Source organism: Engystomops pustulosus, chromosome 1 (genome assembly GCF_040894005.1).
Source record: "Engystomops pustulosus chromosome 1, aEngPut4.maternal, whole genome shotgun sequence".
NCBI classification, from domain to species: Eukaryota; Metazoa; Chordata; class Amphibia; order Anura; family Leptodactylidae; genus Engystomops; species Engystomops pustulosus.
In genome coordinates this window covers 108,763,124-108,779,598 of record NC_092411.1, presented here as the reverse complement: position 1 = coordinate 108,779,598, position 16,475 = coordinate 108,763,124, and the positions used below count along the sequence as shown (strand labels likewise).

At 39.5% G+C, this 16,475-nt stretch overlaps 1 protein-coding gene across 3 annotated transcripts in view; it reads right to left on the bottom strand.

Annotated features, from left to right (window-relative positions):
* PTCH1 (patched 1) overlaps positions 1–16,475 on the bottom strand; it is a 76,761-nt gene that overhangs the window by 14,770 nt on the left and 45,516 nt on the right. For all 3 annotated transcript variants that reach the window (XR_011855578.1, XM_072150835.1, XM_072150834.1), the window contains exons 4-16: positions 16,328–16,397; positions 15,552–15,643; positions 14,477–14,675; positions 14,133–14,254; positions 12,119–12,266; positions 10,705–10,836; positions 10,367–10,522; positions 9,358–9,456; positions 8,569–8,694; positions 7,197–7,315; positions 6,661–7,051; positions 6,066–6,375; positions 1,610–1,752 (exon numbers count right to left, since the gene is read on the bottom strand). Coding sequence is in view for 2 of the 3 variants with exons in the window: in XM_072150835.1 (XP_072006936.1) it covers positions 1,610–1,752; positions 6,066–6,375; positions 6,661–7,051; positions 7,197–7,315; positions 8,569–8,694; positions 9,358–9,456; positions 10,367–10,522; positions 10,705–10,836; positions 12,119–12,266; positions 14,133–14,254; positions 14,477–14,675; positions 15,552–15,643; positions 16,328–16,397 (2,107 nt within the window). In the remaining variant the exon portion in view is untranslated. The remainder of the gene's footprint in view (positions 1–1,609; positions 1,753–6,065; positions 6,376–6,660; positions 7,052–7,196; positions 7,316–8,568; positions 8,695–9,357; positions 9,457–10,366; positions 10,523–10,704; positions 10,837–12,118; positions 12,267–14,132; positions 14,255–14,476; positions 14,676–15,551; positions 15,644–16,327; positions 16,398–16,475) is intronic.

Below are 16,475 nucleotides of genomic sequence, written 5' to 3'. Positions count from 1 at the left end.
AGAAGTTACAGAGGAGTATATGTCCTATTTATACATATAGACATATTTGTCTTCCTTAAGTGATTACATTTAGAAGAAGGGGTCCAGCCATATGAGGTTGATTTATTTTCTTAAACAAAAATGATAAACATCTCTGTTTTTTAATTACCCTTGAAGTGAATGGAATGGAAATGAATAAACAGTTGCTGCATTCCAAAGAAATATGACTCCCCATCTAACAAAAACATTTCTCCTTTCTTTCCCTCTTCCCCTTGTAATTACACTAGCAACCCTGTTCCATTCCTGAATCCAAGCCCCTCCTGATGGACCAGTGCGCTCAACAAATGTCTACAGCTGGGGGGTGAGGGTGGTTCTGGGAGGGATGACCAAGCTAGAGAAACATTTTGCAGAAACAAAGCGATGCAGAGAGAAAAAAGCCCTGGCAAACATCCCCCTGCACGTCTGGGTGCAGTTAACCTCCACTGTTAACACTGAAGGAAATGCCACCCAGTAAATGAAGGAGAGCAATAAAAAATAAAACATCTGTACATGTGATCTTCTGACTTTTCTTCCGTGGCTGCAGTATTTACTAAATGACCAGTTATTTTAAAATTAACTCATTAACTAGTAAGATCCATCTACAAGCTAAGAGGTCATGCATTGCGACCTTCCAAGTCAAGGGCACAGAAGGATAGCCACATCCATTTAAGCACCATTTGTAAGAGAAGGCTACAAGAAAAAAAACTGGCAAAACTCCACGCTGAGGTCTTCTAAATGAAATGAGAAACAGTGACAGCAGCACAACTCTCTTTTTCGTGCCCCCAATGATTTGGAGTATCTGGAGTTAATTAATCGTCTAGAGATGGAATAACAGCGTGTCTTCAAGATGTGTCTGGCAAAGTACATCTCTACTGCAAGACCATAAGCTAGGAGAGATTTCATCTCAGGTCACAGCATCAAATTCCACATAGGACGTGTATGTAATTATTGGAGCAGAAGTAATTACAGGTTCTTGTCGTCTGTCTCCACACTTTCCATAACAGTAACGCTTCCTAAGCTCTACTAAGTGATTTGTCAAAGATTGTGAAAATACAGAATTACATCTCCAAAAGTCTAATGAAAAAAAATACATATAGATGCGCATAATGTCATGTACGACTGATACATTTCCCAAATTATGGAAACAAAAATTGTTTGGGATGGGATGTCGGGGATGGGACTCCTTACATCATGTGTGAAGCAGCAGTGCTGACATCAATTATGATCACAGTTCTGCCCTTTTTGTGGAAAGCATCATATTATCACAAGAAATTTTGTGCCATCTATGAGCAGAATATGATTAGGGTAAGAAGCAGACCTTTGCGATAGATGGGTAGATAGAGCAGATTATAGGGGCAGGAAGCAAATTGTAGAGCAGGTCCTATTCCAGAACCCATACACCGATGACAGATAGGCCTCATAGGGACCATGGGCCCCTTGTTTGCAGCCAGAGAGCACACCATGCACGTGCATGAGGCTAAAGCGGACTAAATCCAAGAAGAGACAAAAGCTCTTCCACAAAGACTGACAAACTAGCACTATTTATACTCATAAAAAAAAATTATATAAAATAATTGGCTTGAAATCTTACCCGACTGAGGTCAATAGGTTTATCTGCATTTCCGGTCTGTATCAATAACTTGTAAGCTAGTACTGCATCATCAGAGCCATTCCTATAATTATTGTATGTTATTTTCCCAGCTTCCCATTCACTGTCAAAAGTATCTTGTAGTCCTATAGGAACATTAAAAACAAATTGTCAACATCCTACCAGCCATAAAAGCTTGTTATACAAAAAGCTGTTAAACATTAATATTCTATATTTCGATATTTTGATGTAAAGTTAAACTAAAAAAACTATGTGGGCCAGGTAGATACATATGTAAAAAAAAAATGAATACTTTTTGAACAAGTTTAAATTTGTTACCTAGAACAGTATTTGTTGACTAAATAAAATAAATGCATAGTTGTACTAGATTTCAAGGAAAAGACAAAATATGCCACTACAAGTGAACTATGAATTTATTATTTACTACCATCAGACAAAAAAGGCTTACATGTGGATTAAAGGGGTTGTACCATCGATGGCGGACCAACTGCAGAGTGCTGAATATTGAGCAGCCCCTTACAGGCAAATGAAGCAGCAGTGGACATGTGTGGCCACCGCTTCAATTCACATATTCAATATAAATACAGCAAATCCAAAAATTCTACATTGAAGTGGGATGTAAAGTAATTGTATAAAGTCAAGGAGGCAGAGAGGATAACACTGAAGTCAAGCTCTCTCTTCTTTAGAAAACCCCTTCACTGTTATTGATGGTCCTGCATCAGAGACATCACTAACCAGAATTCCTGAAGTCAGAAGCATGCTTTCTATTACAGTGGAGTAGACGTTCAGAGCTTGACTACAGTATTAAAGTCTCCTCCTCCTTGACTTTAAACAACCAATTTACATGTTGCTTCAAAGTTGAATTTCTAGATGCCACCACACTGGACAATGAAAGAAACAAAACTAGAAGGTGACGTAGCTTGACAATACTCAGTTATTGGTTTATTAGGCCAATTGCCAATGACAGCTTCCCTTAATAGGGCACATGGACAAGAGATATCTTCACACAACCCCTTCAAATGTTTTTTTTTTCTTAAAGGCATTTATTGTCTATCCAGGTTGATTACATGGATTCAGGCTGTTGGAACCCACAGCATTCGGTAAATTGGGGGACTGCATCTATTTTTGGAAAGCGGACAAAATGTCTATAAATCGGACAGATTCTATCCATAATATGTGGCATATGAGGTTTCCCATAGAGTTATTGGTATTTAAGTTTCTGGTTACCTCCAGTCCTTCCAAGTTGAAAATGGAAGAATCTGCAACTTTCTTCCAGGACAGACACACCTCTCCACAGGTGTAATCCAGCCTAGCTGTCCCAAATTGAATAGTACTCAGAAAATCCAACACACATCCAAGGATAACATCCTTATCCATATGTGGATATCATGTTTATGTAGTGTATATCGGCAGCACATTGATGCAATGTTTTGAAACTTGCAGTTCTGGGTTATTAAAAGGCAACATGTAGCTGTGTGGGTTTACTCCAACACTCAACACATCACCAATGACAATAATTGACTGCATAGGCTGCAATATGTGCAGGATTATCTTGCTAAAAAATAGCCAACGTGTTTAGCCACTTACAGGATGCAAGTTACATTGGTCAGCGATCTCCTAGGAAACGACCTGTAGTTGTCTTGTAGCGCATGCGCAAACTCTTCACAATTGCAGGGGCGTGCGACAGATATTGCAGAAAGAGCAATCGCATACTGCAATGGATCACACTGAGGAGGCAAGCTGTGGCCATCTTGGCTCTTTAATCAAACTCAGTAGATAAAAAGGTAAGCAAGACACAAAAAATAAACTAAAGGAGTAATTTTAAAGGGAGAAAAGTTGTGTTACAAAGTAGGTTAAAATATGCCCTTCACTATATAAAAATTTTTTTTTTAAAATATTTCGATAGAGTGGCCGGAGAATCCCTTTAAGACCTGCTCCATCTTTTGCAGCCCAGGCAGTTGGCTCATGATTGGGAACACGTACTAGCTGTAGAAAAAAAGGCTTGTACATGTCCCTATTTCCTAACTGTATGGACAAACTCTAATTGGGGGTGTGTGTCCTATTTGTTGGAATTTTTGGTGCACTATAGACCAAGAGGAGGAGTATGGATTTTACCAGTTAAGTAATAAATTCTATATACCACTGAAACCAAGCTCTGGAATTACAGAGCATTTAAGCCCCACAGAACTCAGTAACCGGATTGTTAAACAGTACATGTTTAACATGTATTATAACTCGAGCTGGCGGAGGGGAGGACGCATACAATTTTCATTCTGAACCATCCTGAGCTACTGATTTGCAGGTTAAAATAGTAAGTTCCGTGACGAGAGAAGGCAAGAACTAATAAAAATACTTTAGTTTTTGAGCTTCATATAGCATCTCAGCTGCTTCTTGAGCACAGTGTGAGTGAACACGATTTTGTCAATTTGTTCCATCTGTTCAACTTGTGCAGCTAATACAAGATGTGGGATCTGCTGCCAGCATGTGTAAAGATCACAGCCAACATCTATTCACTCTCAACTGCTCCTTTCCTCTCTGCCATCCTGTTAGGGGAGAGGGAACAGTGCCTCTGCACACACCAGCGGTGGCAGGCAGGTAATCTGGAGCACATTTCATACAGGAAGCCATAGCTCAGCGCATGCTGACCACTGCACAAACATACATGACAATTCACAGCCCAGAGAGAAAGAAGAATGGGATGACAAAGTAGAAGACCCCCTACGCTCGCACAAGAAATGCTAAATCCAAAAGCAACGTTACAGTCCATCAATCCTAAACACATGTCCTTCTCAGGGTGAAGCGTCTAAAATTGCATTCTTGTCTTCACATGATATAAGACTGAGTATAACTATGACCATGTTTTTATCCATTCATTGAATTTTATCCGAAATGCCCTTACATAAAGAATAGTGGAAAAACTAAAAAGTGGCACAGCCTTAAATATACTATATTGCAACCCTGTTAGTATACACACAAATACCAAAATGTGAACATAAAACACAAGCAGCACAATAAAGCGTTTTCTCTGAAGCACTTTCTAGGAAGATCCAGTCATTACTTAACAGCTGCAGAAGAAATCAGAGTACTGTTTCCCAGATGGAAAGCAGGGGAGCTTGTGAGATGAAAAGATATCAGATTAAAAACAAATATAAAATTACAATCAGAGCTCGGGAAAAAAAAAAAAAAAAAAAAAGATTTCAGTCGGAATAGAGATGTTATCATTTGTAAGGAATGCAATTACACGGCTACAGTTGCTGAAACAGAATTTCGTCTAATCTGTTCGCCTTTAGTTATGTGCTGTTTTCTTTAACCAATCGCTGATTCTTTCTTTGCTTTGTAAAACTCCTTGTGGTAGTGAAAGGCCTAAAACAATAAGACTAGTAAAAACTTGTGAAACCCTGAGAACAATGAGGCATGTCTCAAAGAGATTACACACAGCGAGACCTACCCACCAGAGAATGTGACCAGAAATGAAATACCACCCAGGTCTAGCAAGCCACAAAACCACAACTGAGACACAAACGTCTTCTAACAAATATCCAGCAAAGACTCAAACAGATCAGAGTATGAGTCAGTCCACATTAAGAACACATCCCCCATGGCTCAGCTTCACCAATATATTCCAAATTGATAACAGGCAGAAAAAGTTCAGCCCGGTTATTAATAAAGAACGTAAAATGCTTGATTTCCAGCTTCCTTGTGGATGTCCAACATTTATACATGGTAAATATAAAATGGATATCAATTTCTGTAAAAAGACTATACATAAACAGCTCCTAGCACTGTAATTCTTAAGGGGTCCATTTCATCCACAGGATTAAAGGGGTTATAGGAGTTCCAGAATAACTTAGGGCTGGGCTATTTTAAAATAATAAAAGTGTACTTACCTCCTCCGGCGATGTCCCGTGCCGCGGTCCGTTTGATCCATGCCCATGTTTGTTTACAGGGGGCACAGAAGCCGTACACATTTATTATTTTTAAATATCCCGCCCCAGCCCTTAGGTTTTCCGGAACTCTGATAACCCCTTTAAAAGGAAGATTTATAGGTGGTCGTCTTCTTTCTCCCAAAATCATCTGTAAGGGGATGGTAAGGAGGACTCATCCACATTACATAGTGGGCCAGAGTCCTTGAAATTGTCGATTTTTGGACATTTTTTCAATATATATGGGATCCAGAGGAGGCAGAGAGCACAGATATAGATCTGTGAAATTCTGTATTTTTGTTAACAGTGAATTAGAGAAGGTGTTATTTTGTTATCCTGAGTATTTTTAAGAATCTTGTCTTTGTGGGAATACCCCTTTAAAGCCTAAACTCATTCATTAAATATTATGATGTGGTTATTCAGACCCCAACTCTAGCTATAGAATGATCTTCAGCACCTATGTTAGATATTAGTCAAATGAACATCTCAGTTTGAATACCAAAGTATAACCTTACCTTGCAGCCAATCTCTGAAGTAGTGAAGCCACATCTTGGGAAGCTGTTTGTCCTCCTCTAACAAAACATATTTAACACTTGAAAAACTCTTGTGCAGGTCATAGAGTAATCTTTGTGCACGGGGGTAGTCTGCCTTCTGTGTCACCACATACATGTTGTAAAAAGAAAAGTACTTAAATTGGGCTGCAATGAAGTCATACTCCCGAGTTTCCCGAGGCACAATATCAGTAAGATCCAATCCATCTCGAACACGTGTGGTACCATACAGGCTAACCCCCAGCAAGGCCAAGAAAACCAATATAACTGCAATCTGTGAAAAAAAAAGAAAGAAAAAAAACATGAAACAATGAAATACAAAAGCAACTATTTAACAGATAAAGACTTTACCTTATCTTTATCCATAAAGATGTATGGATTCAATACCATTGATTTACACGATTTGCCTTATTATAAGCTTCAGATTTTATACTTCTTCAATGCACATGGCCACATTTTATTATTGCTACACATTGTAAACAGTTACGATCCCATTTGGGGGGAATAAATAGTGTATACTATAATGTGCGTTTTATACTTTACTTTAATAGAAATTTACCTTTGTTGTCGGCTTTAACAGAAAAGGCGCATAGTGCTTCTCAGCAAATGACGAAAGTGTCCACTTGGTACAAGAAGGCTGAATGCAGTTAAAGCCGGATTCAAGTAGATCTCGCGTGGAATTTGTGTTTTCTGGGGCTAGACTGCTGGCATCATGGGAGGTGGAGATTGATGGTTGCACGGAGATTTCAGACAGGGGTTCTGCTGTGGTGTAATATGACTGGGTCCTTGGGTCATACTCTGTTCGCAACTGGACGGTTGATTGCATGGTGATTTGTGTCTCGTGGGCAAAACTGTGGCTACTGTATGGTGGTGGTGGACTGTAGCTTTGATTCTCATTATTATCTGTATAAGCTTGAGGCTCAATCTGAATCACTCTACTGACACACGGACTATTAAAAAATAAATAAATAAAATTGTAAGGGTTAGATACAAAAAAGGAAGAAAGTCATGTTCAGTAGCAACATCAGATCTCCATTTGTCACATGGTAGGTGCTACAGGTTTTCAAAAAAATATATTGAAAAAGTAACATTTACCTGCTGAAGCAGCAAAAGATATCAAGTCTGTGATCTCTCCTGCGGTACAAATCCATGCTTAAAATGGCAGGAAATATCAGAAGAACCATGGCAAAGTTGAACACCACTACGACAGCAGCCTAAAAGTACACAATAGTTCATACATAATATTTGTTCAGAACAATAAATGCTATAAAATTCTGTCCACTACCACTAATACAGAAGAGTACAAATGGTGGACAGAAGGCAGATTGATGCAGTATGAATTCTACTGTTTTATTTCTCTGTTTTTCTGACGGTACTGTTGTTATTAAGACACAGAATGAGTGAGCCACATGTCCCGTGCAGAAAGTGATCAGTGGTGATCTCCTAGATTACACACATCTTTCCGATTTGGCCCTTGTAAGGTTTCACTGTTCCAGTGTTTAAAAATCTGGAGCTTTCTGCCTGTAACTGATGTCAGAGAAGAATGGGAGGTCTGTGCTAGAACTACCCAGGGAATCAAGAGTATGCCTTCTCAGATGGGGCCCTGCCCAAGGTATGTGTGTTTTCCTTGCCATTCCTGGCAGACCACACAGGGAGAGTGGGTGTACTGCATAGCTTGAAGTGATGAGCAGATGAGGATGCCTGTCAGCTCAAGCTCCACATTACAGCTGCTCCTCAGTAACTCCCTTCTTTATCCAGCTATTGTGTAAAGCCTCTTTTAGTCCAATATATCCAACTCCAACATTACCGATTATCTATTCAAGGAAGGGCTTAGGAAAGGGGACAGGCAATACTACGAGAGGCTAGGGAAAGAAAGACACTTCTTTTTCCTTGAAAGATTTTAAAAGCTGAATTTCTCAGGATCATTAATAAAAATCACAAATAAAAATTTATATAACCAATGAGGAGTTGATACAACATTAGCTCCATTTTAACATTTTGCATTGATGTTCAGAGTTAGGAGATGATGTGCAAACATTTCTTTAAGGTGATAACATAGAAGCTTTAAGTGGTAGATAATGAAACAAAGAATAAAAGTATCTGGATTTAATGTTTAGGATGCGGTCACATGGGGCGTTTACACAGTGTTTAGAAGGTTACAAATGTCTGGGGCGGGGCTCAGCCTAATCACATATGCATTTCCAATTAAACGCATGCGAACACCAACGATCAAGTTGAAGGTTGTCTTGGTAATATAATATAAAATGTATAATTTATTTTGTGCCTTATACATTTTTATGAATCTCCGCAATGCTGCTCCCAGGAAAAGCAATATGCAGGGGGTGGGGGAGGGGTGGAATCAGCTTATACTTGCAGAATGGATTACAATTATTTCCCAACTCTACACAAGAGTCCATAAAGAAACATGTTTGTATAAGGAGTAAAAAAGAAAAAAAAAAACACTTACTTGAAGAGAGAAAGCTCGAAGTGCAGGGATGGGAATTAAGGCAGCCATGAAGAAAGCAGTCACATTGCTGATGGAAGTTAGGGCAACACTAGCTCCTGTTCTTTTTAAACATTCCCCAGTTCTGTCCTAAAAGTTAAAAAAAAATGTTAATCCACAATATCACATTAATGTAGTAGGAATCATGAATGGTAACAAAATGGCTTAATTGTTCCATTACTATTAGAACATAAAACAAATCTATTAAAATACATTCAATCAAGGCCCAGTTCACATCTGCAATTGGACCTCCGTTAATATCTTCCATCACTAATGCAACAATAATCCATTAAAATGTCCATTGATTTCACAGGACATTTAGAGACTTCTTTTAGTGTCTGTTTGAACCACTTCCATTGTGCTTCTGTCATTGGAGACTGAACAAAATATAGCAGGCCCTGTCCCATGTAGTAAACGTACTTACAGAAGTGGTGCAAAAAGACACTAACCGAAGACCATATAGGTCCACTGAAATCAATGAACATAGTTTTGGATCCTGTTATTATTGTTTTCGTGGCGGAAGATCATACAAGAGGGCAGAATGCAGATGTGATCTGGACCTTATGGGGCAAACTATAGAGGATCAATCTAGTGATCTAAGAATTTTTTGGTATAATATCTATGGTTAGCAAACGATGCATTATATCAGTCCAAAATCGGCAATAAATAACGTAATATTAAACTCAGTATATGCCTCCTGGGAAAAATGCCTCTAAACAAAGACACTTTTTCATTTTCAGGTTTTATAATTACCTCAAATGGAATCCTATTATTTTGGCCGGTTTCACTAAATGCATGTGCCAACAGAAAGACATCGTCTACACCAACCCCAAGAGCAAGAAAAGGCAGAACCTGTGGGGAACAATGCAAGCAGTGAAGACTTGAAACACACATACAATTTTTGGCAGCCTTATGTGCACCCTAAGTAACATGTCCATCCAGCCCAGTAACTTCCCATTTTTACTGTCTTTCGTGCACAGACATTTTCATCGTGTTCAGGAATCCTTGGCAGTCAATAGTCTAAACCGGACTTGCCTCTAGTGAATCAAAATCAATAAATGAGGGAAGTTCATTAAAAGGCGCTCCCTGATAAACAACTCTTACTGGAGCATTCGCATTATAAAGCAGGGAAGCCGCAGGGAATATAAATTCCTCCTTGCTTTCCCTTCAGCAGACATAGTCTGTGGGTGTCTGCCGTTCCTTAGGCAAACTACATTCTTCTGAAGGATTCTTGGGACACAGGTTGAGGAATCTGGCTTTTCCACAGTTATACAGAAACGTTATAAATGGAATAATCTTCCTTATACAAGGTGCAAGTCTTATAATAATTAGTGAACCGGTAAAATATCAGATACACATACAGTATAAGGCTACATTTACACGAACGTATAGGGGACGTATATACGGCCGTCATACGTCCCCCATACATAGCAATGGCATACATAGCAATGGGGCATGTCCTATCTGTCTCTTGAATATGGCGCCGTGCACCATATACTCCTATGGAGGGGGGCAGGGGTGAGCAGCGCTCTCCCCCTCCTCCTTTCCCCCGGCACTGCTGTATGCCCGCCATGCAACGGTACAGCGGGCAACGGCAGTGTGAATGTAGCCCAAGTAAATCTATTTAAACAAAGACGACCAAACACAAAAATGTTGGCATAAAAACAGGTATAATAGAACACCCAAACCCTAGTTCAGAATGCTTACAAATCATGCAGTGATCTTATTCTACATGTAATATGTGCTGCACAGAAGTTAATACCTGAGTTGTCGCGGCATTAAAGGAAATCCCAATCAATGAACACAGTCCCAATCCTGCTGCCACTGAAAGCGCAACGAGCAATACTCCAGCCAGCCCCACGGCACCCTGAGACTTGGCACAGTCCCACCTCAGCATGGTTAAACAGGCATAGGCAAGCTGAAAATGAAACATTTGGAAACAAAAAGCAAACCACATTAAAATGCAGCAGGTCAACCCATTCCCTTGGCAATTCTCAAAGGAAGAAACTATTTTAAACATGCATGTTAATGTGCTAAGTGTCAAAGCCCCATGCCTAGGCTATCTCTTAGCTTGGTAAAGTATAAATCAGTCTGACTCACCATCAGCAGGTAGCCACTAGCGACTCGGATGACGCTGACATCTGAAAAGGACTTTAGGATGTCGTCCAGTGTAGTAGTTGTGAAAGGGAGGACTTTCTGGGAGGAATTTTGTGCAACACTTTGATGTACAACCTACCAGTAAGGAAGACATTGATGTCACCAGAAGAGCCGAGAAAGAATTTCAACAACCACTTACAAGTAAGTAAATTCATCTGGTGCCTGATCCCCTGCTCAGTCCTGATTTTATTTAATTCATTGCAAGACAATAAAATGAATATTGTACTTTACAGGGTGGTAGAAGGATGCCGAGCCATCACTCATCTCCTATATATCACTCTGCAGTGGTCTTCTACACATTGCCTGGAAGAGTAGGCTTTACGTTTAATTGGCTGGCTGACTCACAGGGGTCACATGCAACTCCGCAAAGGTCAATGCTTGGGAAACAAAGGCCAAAAAAATGTCACATGACCTCACCAATGGGACCGCAGCTGTGAACAGATTCTCTGGCTCACTAATGTGTTCCAGACACCTTTCCTTACAAGTCACACTTGCTTTTTATTTCAGTTCTCTTCTCCCTAGACTGCATGCTATATTAGGAAATACTACCCTGGCAAGCCACTACATCTCAAGGAAAAGAAACCTTATTGCTATTACAAAAATTCTTCTCATGTTAAATGGAAGTTTTACCATCTTAAATCTGTATACCAAACATAAAATAAGTCTTCTGCTGGGCAGTTTGTGGGTCCAATGTTTCTAACTCTGTTTCTAAAAAAGAGTCAGCTAAGGTGATGGAAATGTGCTGATCAATTCCGGACTCCAAAACTAAATTATACTATGATGTTATTCTATAACTTTTGTTTAAATTTAGGATTATTTATATACTTCAAAACATATAAATTGGCAGTGCCAAGTTATGAAAAGTTGTGCAAAACACATGGGGGCACATTTACTAAGGGCTATGCGCCGGTTTTCTGGTGGATTTAGCACCATCTTTTAAGAAGTGTCTGCACCAGTGTCTGCGACCGCTTTGTGGCGCAGATGCACTAGGCAACGCGAGACACAAATTAGGGGGTGTTCCTGTGCGCAGCTGCACCAGATTTAACATGTAAGTCTAACATTGGGGCGTGGGACACACTTCTGTCAAAGATAGACCAGAAAGAATGTGGTGCACTCTGTCAGGCCAGTTTATGGAGGACCAGATTCATGAAGAATAGGTGCCAGAAATCATGAATCTGGAGCACCCTGCATTATACACAGTCAAGCCACACTTAGCAGTTTGAACCATTCTTAAAAAATGTGCCCCATGGTCTACCACTTAAAGCCTCCAATGAAAGCAAGTTGATTTTCAAAAATGTAAAATGTAAACCTTACAATAGGTGGCGATTCCCTAAAATCACAATGGACTCAGCCATACCTGAACATAAACTCGCTGCCAGGCCTCTAGAATGGCTGCTGCTTTCTCTTCATTCCAATTGATCTTAGAAACATCATTATGTCCCTTGAAGTGCTCGTACATCTGCTTAGGAGTCATTAACTGAAACATGGTCTGCAGCGCTTTCGCACTGGAACACAGAAAAGCATGGAAATATTTTATTAGCAAATCAAGTAAAATTTGTAGACATTGTTGCATTCCTTTTTCCAAAGTGCGTGCCTTTTACAGAAACATAAAATTACATGCGATGGAGCCTTGAGTCATTAAGTTTTCCCTTTGTTAAGCTAAAGTCAAAAGGTCAATATCACATATTAGAAAACAACATTGCTTGTAGCAATGCCATGTGTAGAAACCCTGTCTGCAATCACTAGAAATTTGGCTTGACTTGAGAGCTCTACCAGACTAAACTCTTGACACTGTGCAGGAATCTAGGAAGTACACAAATGGTGATTATTGTTTAAACAGACGTGTGCAAGTCTTTCCCCTTACCACTCTAGTTGTGCTGTATTCACACTCGCCATCAGCGCTAAATCATTATGGTTTCACATGGTGCAAAATCTGTCTACCTTACAGTGGTACATTGTGGATAAATCTACAACCAAAACTTTAGAAGGTTGTTGTGTATGGTATAATAACCCTGATGAGATGTATAGGATAGATGCTTATATTGAAACACGAACCAATACAATAAGGGCAGATTTTAACACAGGATGGATTTTAACTGGAGGATGACACAGACTGCCATTGGTGAAAGGGAGGATATCAAACTACTGTATATACACTAGAGCAGTGATGGCGAACCTATGGCACGGGTGCCAGAGGTGGCACTCGGAGCCCTTTCTGTGGGCACCTGCGCCATCACCCCAACGCAGAGTTTACCAGGCAGGACTCAAGGCCTCATGCAGCCCCAGGCAGCCCAGAACCCTTGAAGGAAGCTACAATAATAATCTGAACGTCTTCTCCTTATTTCTACTGTATTGGTGTCCTCGGGTGCCTATACAATTTAAACATGTAACAGAGCAGGGAGTCACTGTTACTGTTAAGTTACTGTTTAAATTGTCGAATCGGCACTTTGCAAAAGATACTTGGGTTTCGGTCGTAGTTTGGGCACTCGGCATCTAAAAGGTTTGCCATCACTGCACTAGAGTATATCTAGACTAGAGGTATCTAATTTTTTTTTTTTGCATCTTTCTTTTTATTGGTTTTTCTAAAACAATATGTAACAAAAAAGCCGAGGTATCTAGTTTTAGCACAAAAAAAACCTGGAAAAAACTACTGACTCGAGTATAAGCCAAGGGTAGAAAATGCATTGGTCCCAGCCTTCCCCCGTTACATAGCCTGCAGCCCCTGCCCCCCCCCCATATATAATCTGCAGCCCTTGTCCCCCAGTATACAGCCTGCAGCACACCGGCTTATACTCGAGTATATACAGTATAGTATAACATAATCAGGCAAAACTGAAAAAAAAAAATTACAATTTCTTGGTTTTAAATTCTGACATGTGAACATATTTCTACACCTCGAAACAACGTAAGAAAAGATTCCAATCTCTACCACTCTTTCTACCATTTAGCAGAGTAATTGAAGGAGTATTCCACCGATACTACCTCTTCATGATCCAAGTTACACCAATGCTATCCTCACATATAAATTTATAACAGAATGGACATCAACATTGTAAAGTTTCCTTTCGGCGACTATTGTTCACAGCAAGCCCTGTGGCCTCCAAAAATAAATAGTGTAAAAGTACATAATACGTATTTACTGAACATACCAGAAGAATATACAATTAGTCAAAAAATGTTTTAAGAAATTTCACATTTCAAATTTCGCATGTCCAAGCCAAAATGTATGGATCCATTTTTAAATACATTGTATATGGAATGTATGCTTAACTAATGCTTGACACCAGATTCCAATAGAAACACATCCAGGTCACTGTTGTTACCAAGACAGATGATTATGATGGCTTGTAGTATAACACATAAACACTTACCTTACAAGCTTCCTGCTAGCATTTTTCAATGTGCCACCAATGATGAGTTCCTCTTGCCAGTGCATGTATTTTCTGGAAATACCATAACACCCTCCATTCATCACAAAGGCAATGTCCAGAGGCTGAAAATAAAATAAGAGTTCAGGAGACTCACAAAAACTGCAACTTTTTTTATCATAACGTAACCAATTTTCTTCTGTACTTCTCTTCATATTGTGATAAACAAGTGTAAGAGATATGGCACAGAACGCACAAACTTATAACTATAACATGTAAACCATTACCAATACAAAGCTCATTTTCTAAGAGCAGGTTGAGAAATATCATCCTGTGTATGAACTCACTTTGGTTGAATTTTTATTGGGTGCTGTAGGCGGACAATCCGAATCTAAGGGGTCGAGGCAGGGGCGGTCCATATATCCATGACCAACCTCAGCCTTTTTGAGCATTTCCTCGAAGATGTCTACTTGGAAATTTTCTCTCTTCAACTCCTCCATCAAGATCATGGGGTCAAAGTTTGTCCAATATAAAAGGGGTTTACCTCTGGAAAGAAACCAGTGTGAGCCAAAAAATTACAACATCCAATCTGTGCTGTTAGCGGAGCAGATTGGAAAGAATGGAAATGAAGTGGGCAGAGTGGGAGGCAAAGCATATAACTAATGATGACAAATTTATATCAGTGAGAAAGTAAGAAAAACACAATGTAGGCAAGAGCAGAAAATATCTTTTAAGCAAGGCTGATGACTTGGCAATGTCTCCCACTACAGTGGCTACTGCTGCTTCCCCAGAACTGGCACGTCTCAAGTTTTAGCCAGGCATATTACAAAGGCTTTCTGGCTGCCTCATTTTGTTGTCTATGCCAAACTGTATTTGCCCATCCAGGCTTAAGTCATTATTTCAAGTCTCCCAACTAGAAAAGTGAAAATGCTTCACGTCCTACATCCAGAGCTGCACATTGTAGGTTAGGGGATGGCTATTGCAAATTGCTTATTTTCAGAGACAAGCAAACCAGGACATGAACAATTACTCAGACACGAACTCTTGCATAATTACTCAAAAATGCCAACATATGCCAAATGCACAAAACAATTAACTCTTTGTTGCATGCAGACTATGAAATATAAAAGCTGCTCAACTGCAAAAAACCTAAGATGGGAATTAAAATGCGGCTTTTTTTGTTTCATTACACAAGTGAAATAAAAAAAACCAGTTGCTTATGCCTCTGAATACTTTAAGCTTTACAAGCACATTCCCAGGCACATGCTAGAAACCGTTCCCAAGAAGGGAGCAATAAAAGGAAAAAAAGTGCATGCACACAAGATCTGCACCCCAGAAGCATCAACCATCTTAGAACAATTTTATAATGAAAGACATTCTCGCCATCCACATAACTATGGAAAATAAAAATGGATTGCTTACGGTAGATATGCCCAACCAGAATGAAGTTTCGCTCCTTCCCAAAAGCAGTCCAAAGGTGTGATAATTAAACAAGGGTAAAGTGATTCTACAATCTAGGAATAAAAACAAGAGGGTGGCAATCATCAATATATTACCAATATATCCCGTATTTGTAATTGGGAACAAAATACATTCAGAACTTCCCTGGCTTTTAATTTATGCACGCCCCCAAGCAAGCCTCCGGTACTTTTACAAAGTTAATATTTGGGTATGAAAGATGCGATAAAACCTGTTGAAAAATCTAATTAGGACACGATCATCTATTTGGAAATATATGTCCTTCAACTTTTCTCCTAAAGTGATGCAATGGAGGAATTGGGGGGTGGGCAGGGGGCATTTGGAAAAAAAAAATACTGTCAAGATCGGACAACCTCTACTGGTCTAGACAGATCTATAGCAGGCTCTTGCCAACCATTCAGCATATTATTTTAGCTTGGGGGGTCGTCCCTTGTGTAAACTAAGGCTCATTTCACACCTGTGTCAGAGGTTTCCGTTTTAGGAACGGAAATTAAGAAGTGAAGCTAAACGGAAAGGTTATCATCCATTCTCCAGTGACTTCAATTTACCTTCCCTACATTGCTATCCATTATAATACAGAAGGAAAAGAAAGGAAAAAAAAAAAAAAAAAAAACGCTGGCTGCTGTGGAAATGGTAGAAGGAAGGGAACATGCTGTACACAGGTGTCTGAACCAATTTCTTCATTCCTACAACACATTTAACACAATTAAGGCATTTACCTGGCTCATAAACCCAGCTTCAGTTATAACTTCTCCCGATTTAAAGCACAGATCTTCTAGTCTCCATGGCCTATTGGACAAGAAAACAGGACAAAATATTTCTATGTGCAACACAAAACACTTGATATTCACTTCTTTCTTTCAGAAG